This window comes from Centroberyx gerrardi, chromosome 4 (genome assembly GCF_048128805.1).
Source record: "Centroberyx gerrardi isolate f3 chromosome 4, fCenGer3.hap1.cur.20231027, whole genome shotgun sequence".
Taxonomy (NCBI): domain Eukaryota; kingdom Metazoa; phylum Chordata; class Actinopteri; order Beryciformes; family Berycidae; genus Centroberyx; species Centroberyx gerrardi.
Window position 1 is genome coordinate 12,353,174 of NC_136000.1, and position 9,220 is coordinate 12,362,393.

General features: G+C 43.5%; 1 protein-coding gene across 1 annotated transcript; it reads left to right on the forward strand.

The window, feature by feature from the left end:
- Positions 1-2,356: 2,356 nt before the first annotated feature.
- On the forward strand, positions 2,357-8,382 carry LOC139910306 (tripartite motif-containing protein 14). Its single transcript, XM_071897570.2, has 7 exons — positions 2,357-2,611; positions 3,323-4,275; positions 4,501-4,596; positions 6,182-6,430; positions 6,559-6,581; positions 7,029-7,177; positions 7,332-8,382. The coding sequence occupies exons 1-7, from the start codon at positions 2,362-2,364 to the stop codon at positions 7,886-7,888; spliced, it is 2,277 nt and encodes a 758-aa protein (XP_071753671.2). The 5' UTR covers positions 2,357-2,361; the 3' UTR covers positions 7,889-8,382.
- The last annotated feature ends 838 nt before the right edge of the window (positions 8,383-9,220 follow it).

A 9,220-nucleotide genomic window follows, 5' to 3' on the forward strand; every position in this document is an offset into this window, starting at 1 on the left:
ATGAATATGATTAAAAAAAAAAAAAATACTTGTATTACAAAGTTGACTGAAATATGTACAGTGAATATTAAAGATGTTCTAGGAATTTTAACTAAATCCATTCAATGCCCTGCTAGCTAACTTTGCACAGCGCTTCAGTTTGAGAAGAATCTTAATATTTTTTAGTCTGTGGTATCTACACTGTGATGGGGGCTATTAGGACTGTCTGCTCCAGAACTTGTAGCTGCTGTATGAGTGTGTGTGTGTGTGTGTGTGTGTGTGTGCGTGTGTGTGCATACATGAGTGTTAGTGTGAGTGTGTTAGTGTGCATGTGTGTGTCTATCTGCGTGCAATAGTTTGTTAGGCTAGTGAACCAATATGTCAGCCTCACACACAATTGTCCTGTTGTGTAGCTAAATCTCTTTCCGTCTCTGTCTTCACCTCTTACACTCTCTCTCTCTCTCTTTCTCTCTCTCTCTCTCTCTCTTTCGTTGGGACATACAGGGTAATAAGTATGGCGTTGGAGTATAGTCACTGTCATCTCATCCCTCCTTCCTAAAATGAAGGAGTGCAGGGTGAAGGAGGAGTGAACTATGGTGGTAATAATTTCGGAAGGCCTGTCCCAGCCTCACCTGTGGATATGTACCTGTGTAAATAGATATCCTATAGATACCAAACAGTTAGCAAATATGAAGAAGGAGGATAACAAACAGCAATGAAAGAGATTCCTTTAAGAATATATGAATACTTAATAAAGGTTTTCACTGTAAAACACGGTTGTGCTTTGTTTTTGTTCATTTTGCTTGTGGGATAGCACTTTTGACACTTTGTTCACTCATAAGATGGATATCTTTACAACACATTCTGTGGGGAAGGAAGTTGCATCACTAAAGCGAGAGATACATGATGTGCAAAAGCCACAGTCAAAGAGTAGTTTACTCTGTCCTATATTTTATAAGGCATACAGCGAAATACAAAATAACACAAGTCATTTAGAATAACCAGTCACATTGTACAAAGTCATTTTCCCTTAATGATGAGTTGGACATGCAGGAGCAGCAGCTAATTAGCAGTAAAGTTTCTCTGAAGAGTTCAGAGGCCATCTTTACAGACAGCATACACCAGCTATCGCCATTTATGAACCCCAATGATTTTGCAATTCTCTGACAGTAGTGGTGGGTTTAGGATGTAATTGGATTACGATCATTGCAAAACCTGAAAGAGACAACTGAATTCTGCTACAGTTATTGAAAAAAACAGATCATCAGATTATAGATGCCTTGACAAATTGGTGCATTACTCCATGGATTACTCAAACCATGTTTGAAGTGAAAGGAGTATTTAGATTTTGCATACAAACATCATTTTAAACATCTTGACCTAATGGTTGATGAGGTTGCCTCAATCTGAAATCTATCAAATATCAACTATCAAATATGAATTAATGGCTTTGAATTGCTGAATACAGTTTGTGTTGTGAGTATTTAACAGAAATTTCTAAACTGATTTTCAATTCAATTTAAACTGAATATTGAAGAACGAAATTTAAAACAAGCAAATACAAGTAAAATTTTTAAAAATTCATATTCAAATGCCAACCTTCACACATACAAATTCAGAACACATAATTCAAATTCAGTGGTCTGGTGGCACAAATCTCTCCCCATAATTCTAGGCAACACAATTCAGACAGTGCAGTTCCTCTCAGAGATAAACCTATGAGATTATGAGATTAACCTCCTACTCACAATTCACAATAGGTCTGTTATCCAAGTCACATGTCCAGACCACAATAGAGAAAGGAATGCCAAGGAGAGAAAAGTGAACCAAGAAAAGAAAATAGTCTAGTAGTCTCTCATCTGCTGCTATAGTGCATAACAACAACCAAACTCTTTACAGAGACGGCTTTTTCCGCTGGTAAAAATATTAATATTTAGAAGCATGTATTATCTGATTCAGTGCAGTCAGTCTTTCGAAGTCAGCACTGCAGCAGTGGTTCCCAAAGTGGGGTCTGGGGCCCTTCAGGGGTCCTTGAGGGGGGTTCCAGGGGGTCCCTTGTGAAAAATATGGCAGAGACAGTTATGTAATTCTATGCAAAATCATAACTAACTCAAAGAAAATTTGGCCCCTAAGGATAAAATCTTAAAAACTGCGGATCCGTGGTCTAATGCGTATCTACTTGGTAGTACTTGACTGGAAAAACTCTGGAGAAACCCCTGGATTGCAGTACTTTGTTTGAATCCCCCAGAAAAACAAAGTCACTGTACCTTTAAGGACATGCACCAGTAGGAGGTGGAGCGTAATTCAAACATTTGGCTCCGCCCCTGACTTTCGTTTCTTAACCACTGCGGAAACAGAAAAACAGACAAAATAATAAACAAAATGGGTGCCTCTTTGGACACCCCGGCGGTGTGTCCTTTGTGCAACGAGCAGACTCGGGAGCCTGTCACCCTGAAGTGTAACCACCGTTTCTGCCAACGCTGTATAGGAGACTTGTGGAGCATTTCTCCAAACGGGCCGTACCGTTGTCCGGAGTGGAGGTGTAAAACGGTGTACAAGACACTGCCGTTTGACGGCATCGTGACACGGCCGTCCGCCTCCAGTCAACGAGCGCACCCTCGCAGCAGCGCAGGTACAGTAGTGTAGTAAATTTAGCCTGCAGCAGATATTAAGAGGTTCACGCGCGGTTTCCTGTCACGGACCCCTATATAGACACACACTAGGCCACCCACACATACCCATTTGATAGGATTTTGCCTAGGAGATACCCTATGTTGAAGATTTGTGGTGTTGCTGACTCAGTGTTAAATTTAAATAACTGTCTACACTGTACTTGACGAGGTTGAAACCTATTAGAGTACTCTTATACATCCACTAATTGGAGGAATTTCTTATGCATTAGTTTATAATCAAATATAACTATTCCCTATCTTTCTGGGGAGCCGCTAAAGGTACCCACTTTGAGAACCACTGGCTTACAGTAAATGGATTGTAATGGCCAGTGATTTTTAGGCCTGTGTGGTTCAACAATTATAGCAATCAGTAACAAGACAAGTATTTAAAAAAAAAAAAAATCTAAAGTAAAATAAAGAATTAGCTGTAGTCATAGCTTAAAGGTTAGAGAAGTGGGAATGTGACTACATGGTCTGGTTTGAATCCCCAGACCAGCTGGGTAAAAAATGTGTGAGGAAATTGAATGAGTAATGCCATCCCCTCTGTCAGTAACTACTGTCAAGGTGCCTATGAGCAAGGCACAAAACCTCTAACTGCTCCAGTGTGTGAATGTGTGTTAATGTGAAGCAGGCTGATCAGTTTTGCTTTTCATATATTTTATTACTTAAAGGCACATCCAGTAATTATGAAGGGACATTGGGCAGGCCCTCCCTCACCAGCCGCCTCCTTGGGAAGAGAAAGGCCAGCACACCTGCACCAGAGCAACCTGACACAAAACGACCAACAGTGGACTCTCCTGCTCCCCATGTGCTGTCCAGCGATACTGAGCGTCCCACCACCTCCTTGTCAGATAAACCTAGCCAGTCAACTGATGTGGAGCCGTCCAAGAAAGCAGAGAAACAAGAATCTGCACAGTCTGTGGGTGGTGAGGGCATCTCATCCAGGGACTCGTCCTCTGGCAGCAGTGTAATACTGATAAGTGATGTGCCTCAAGACGTCTCCATCCAGCAGATCAAGCCCGAATCAGAACAAGTCATCACATTGGATGACTCGGACGGCTCCAACGAAGTAGATATATGTGATGCACCTGCACCCCCCAGGAAAGACACACAAGTGACAGAAACCCATGTATCATCGAAGAAACCTGCCTCCCCCGCCTGCTCAAATCTCTCTCCTGGGGTTTCAACTCCAGGAAAAGAAAAATCTTCTTTGCACCGTATCAGCTGGCCGCCTCCTATGCTCACCAAACGTCCCATAGCCACCTCGGCCTCCCCTAAGCGTGTCAGTATCTTTCCCAGGCCTGAGAGCACCAACACCGGCCCTGTGCCCTGCCATTACTGCCCCAGTGCTGGGCAGCAGTCCGCAGTGAAGACCTGCCTGGTGTGCGGGGCCTCCATGTGTGCGGAGCACCTGCGTCCCCACCTGGACTCCCCTGTGTTCCAGAACCACACCCTGGTCGCTCCCATGGAGGACATCTCGCCCTGGAGGTGCCAGGAGCACCAGGAGATGAACCGTATCTACTGCCGGCAGTGTGCGGTGTGTGTGTGCACCGTGTGTACCGTCATCGGCTCCCACCGCGATCACACCTGCATCAGCATCAGGGAGGCGGAGAGAGAGCTTAGGGTGAGAAGATATGATATTGACAGTTGGTTACATTACAGCAATATTACAAGAGCTTTTAGCAGCAAAGTAATTACACAGGTCTGTTTTTTTTGTATTAGGCATACAAAGTAATTGCGGTCAAAGTTTGAGATAGATGTAAATATAGCCTGGCACTATTAACAGTGCAGAGAAGCCAAGGAGAGACAAACGGTGGTTTTAATGAGTTCTGTGCATGATTGTCTCCAGGGAAACCTGAAGGAGGAGATTAAACAGCTGCAGGAAACTGAACAAGGACTGAAGAACACAGTGGCTGAACTCACGCAGAAGAAAAAGGACTTCCAAGTAAGAGGCTTGACTATACAGTGATCACTAATCCAAGCATGTATCTTGGTTTAATAGCTCTGTTCTGACCCAGACGCACTTGCATGTCATTATAGATATGTAAGCTAATCTGTGTAGCCATAACATATATTATGAAGCATCATGGAGCTGAAGCATGTATTCAGTGATTTCACTTTTATCCCTAACCCTATATATGCAAACTACAAATGGGTAACAAAGCCAGTCACCAGTCAGATGAAGTCCTGCCAACAGTCAATCAGGATCATTTCATGCAAAACTAGCATGAGTTTGTCCTCATTATACATTTAAATCAACGTATTAAGGGAGAGCTACATTTATCCTAGCCCAAATTCTGTGTTTTAATTTGAATTTAATTGTGATAATGTCATATTGTGAACCCCATATTATATCTTGAATTGTATTGTTAGCTGAGATATGGCTTACACATTCCCAGGACCAGAATCATAAAAATATCCTAAAATAGAAGGGCTGATTTCAAAGCTGCTGGTTTGAAGAAAACATGATCCTTAGTCAGTATCCAAGAAGCTTTAACAATACATTTTCTGTTTGTTGCATGGTGGACTAGTGGTTAGAGAGGCAGTCCTTCAACCGGAGGACCCAGGTTCAAACCCCCATGTCAGCAAATATCCACCCTGCTTCAGTGTCCTTGAGCAAGACTTTGGCCGAATCCCAGTGTCCACAGTCACTGACTCACAGACTTTGAGGCGTGTTCCCGATAAGTCCGCGAGGGTTCAGGGTCGTCCCGCTGTAAAACTGCCAAGCGCATGTGGGCTCCCTAGTGGGCTTTTTGAGCCTTTGATACAGACTTTCAGCAAGTCCGCAATTCTGCAGACTTTGCTTGAGTTTGCTTGGAAATTACCCACAGTTCAAAGCATTTGTGATGTTAATATTGATGTATGTGGAAAATATCAAGCAAAAAAACATAATTATGGAAAAATAAACAATTAACAAGAACTTGGAGAGAAACAGACATAATAGGGTCTAACTACATTCAAGATACAGTTAAAAGAGAAAACATTGCAACATTAAGACAGAATAAATAGATCATGTGAGGAAAAAAGAAAACTCATATTAAAAGTTTTCCTAAAGGTTTAAGAAGGTTATATTAAGCTACATGGTACAACATAGTGTAATGAAGTAGTGCAGGCTATCCTCTAGTAGAATGAAGAGTATTTTCTATAGCCATTAGCACAGTATATAAACTACAAACTGATTAAGTTTGTAGTTTATATACAAACGTGATGCCAGAAACTGCTTTCTGGCATCAAACAGCATTCTTCATATACCATTTTGAGCCCTTGGGTTTACACATTTTCGCTGAGCACGCAGGTGATGTCAGTTAAAGTCTGTGAGGGTTCAGTGCGTAGGGCATAGGGAGGACATTGGGATTGGGCCAGTGAGTCCAGCTCCAGGGCTGTTGCTCTGTTGCTGGCCCTGCACTCTGTCCTTCCTGGAGGAGGGCAAGTGAAAAGAGAACTGTCCCTATAGGGATCAACAAAGTATCACATTACATGACATTACATTACATTGTGTCTCTGTGGAAATATTTGTCCTTCCTCCCCAGGTGGTTTTAAGTGAGGCACGAGCGGGGGTGCAGCAGCAGTACGGGGCCATCAGGGAGGCCCTGGAACAGGAGGAGCAGTCAGCTCTTCAGTGTGTGATGCAGGAGGAGACCAGGGCTCTGGGGGGCCTGGAGGGCCGGCTCAGTCATCTCCAGAGCTCCCTGATCTCCATCCAGCAAGGCCTCCATACTCTGGAGGGGTTGGCTGATGCTAAGGGGGACAAACGTGTCCAAGAGCAGGCCTTCATTATGGTGAGTATGGATAATAGAAGCAGAGCTTGTTCATTTGTTGCTAAAACATAAGATGTGGGCTACTTGAAGCTAACACAAGGTTATTATTCAAATGTTTTTTCATCTTTTTCTTCTTTTTCTCATGATAGGAATACAGCAAGATCATCCAAATGTAAGTGATTTTAGTAATCATATTCCTTTAAACGTCTACCTTGCATGGAAGACAGTGCTTTGTTGAACATTTCAATAGCTGAAGGTGCCAACAAAGCAGCCAGCCTGAATAGCCTTGAGTAGGCAGCCTGTATAGAAATTCTAAGTTCTTACATCTGCTTCTTTGGGTAACTTTTTTACCTCTAGAGAAAAACATGTTACATCTTTTTGTTGACCAGCCAACATATACATGTATATAAATACATATACATATACTGTACATATATACATATACATACATATACATATGGACAAAAGCAGTTATGGTCAATGGAAATGTTATGCTGACCGGCATATTATTAATATCAGTGGCAGCCTATTGTAGTATAATATAATGGACGTGGTCTGTGTGAGTCCTTGTCTCGGGGGAAGTCTCATGTCCTTCCCCTCCTCTGCTCCTCGCTGCCAGGGTCGGTGACATGGGGAGTTCTGTTGAGGAGTTGGAAGCTCCAGAAGAAGTGGACCGCGCCCGGCTGACATTCCTGCAGAGGTGGACAGAGAAGCGGCTGGACACGGTGGTCATCTCTCTGCCGGACAGAGACCCCTACAGACTGATCTGTGAGAGACTAACGCTTGTTTACTTTCGGCTCACTGATGGATCGCAACTAATTGAGCTAAATCACTAAAGACATTCTCTAGACCCCTATGTGGCATATCCAATTAGTCTTAATCTTCTTCTTGCTTATGAGTCTAATTTGTTTATTGTGTACAGATGGGACCATCCCCTCCCTGGACGCAGACACAGCCCACCCCAAGCTGCTGCTGTCTGAGAACAACAGGAGGGTGACCTACAGCGAGGCCCAGCAGGCCTACACAGAGCAGGGGGCCCGATTCAGCTCCTTCCCCCAGGTCCTGGCCGCCCGCGCCCTGGAGGAGGGCCGCTGGTACTGGGAGGTGGAGGTGTCTTTGGATGACGGCCGCTGGAAGGTGGGGCTGTGCGAGGGTCAGATGGGGAGGAAGGGCCAGAAGGACAGCTGTCGTCTGGGCTTCAACCCGTACTCCTGGTGCCTGGGGAGCGAGAAGAGGAAGGTGGAAGCTCTGCATGACAAGGTGGCGGTTCCTGTGGCTGCAGACGGGCTGCAGAGGGTGGGCCTCTTACTGGACTTTGATGAGGGCATTTTATCATTCTTTAATGTGACACCAGGGGGCAGTCTAGCCTTACTGCATTCTTTCAAGCACAGGTTCACCGAGCCTCTGTACCCAGCCTTTTCTGTGTCTAAAACACAACTGAGCATCTGTGATCTGTTCCAGCCATCATCCATAGAATAATGGACGATGCCTATAATGTCAATTCTGCTGAGATTTAAGAGAATACAAAGCAGCTCTGTGCCTTTTTATATTTTAAAATCATTTACTCATTAATGTGCCAATTTGTAAAAATGTCCTGGGGTGATAGTTATATCATGTAAATAATGTCGCACCTTTGCAGAGATCCTCCAGTGTGATTTTATATTGTTTCATAATATGAGAATTGTACCATATATGCCAGAATTTTTTTTAATTTACACATTCAACATTCCAGACCTGGATTGCATATCAGGATTTTTTTTACCAGGGTCCAATTTTACCTTTTATACATGTTTAAATTCAGGTCAGATATATCTTGGAGTCTAGGGGGCAGTGTCAATAATACATGTAATAGGAAAGCATCTCATTTTGGTTAGAAGTTTTTCAGATACTTGTACTACAGATACTTCATGTCTTAAATTGTATCCTATGTCTTCCTCAAGAAATACAGTGACAACATCTCAAGAACAAAATAAAATCTGAATTATTTATTGCGTTGACTCTTGCTATTTACATTTGTGTAGAAACACTAGTGTGTTATCGGGTGGCGGACACCTGTGCCATGATTTCCCGACAACAGGTGACAGGTGGCATGTCGTTAACGTTGAACTCTCACTGCCCCCGCAGCATGTGAGCTTTACTGACAACAAACACTGCAGTCGGCACAAACTCCTTATAGCGTCACAAATCGCCACTGTTTCTAAATTACCCTCCTGCTTGCAAATTGTGAGGCTCATTCATTCTGAATGGGGGTCTGTGTGGTTGACGTCATTGAGAGGGATCAAAGTGCTGTTTACATGAATTCCTTCTGGGTGATTGGGAGAACTCCAGCATGCCAGCGGTTCAGGGACAGCTTGCACGTTGGCCATGAATCTGGCTTCATCTAAACTCAGTGGCTAATTAACTAGCTGTAAGACTCCTCAGTATTTAGTAAATGTTCTCTAAATTAATAGGATTGGATGAGATTCCTAACTGAAGTAGTAGAGAAGCACAAGAGAGCGGTTCGAAGATGTTTTTCCGCACATCTTTTATAGGTTAATAGCTCCTTCCCCGCAAAGCCGGTTTCTCCCTCTGAAAGGCATCAAGTCGGCATGATGAACACTTGAGAAACTTGAATCCAGGCAGGTGTACCATTCAGCCATGGCAACAATTTCACAGCCATGTGATCCAAAGGCAGTCAGAAACGCTCTCTGGGTTTTTCTTTCTTCCTCTCTCGTCTCCAGCTGCCACATGAAGCCCAGATGCCAGACATTTCTGAGAGAAAGAGAGAGGTGGGGGCTTTAACCGTCAGGATAATTAAATTCTCCTCTCCCT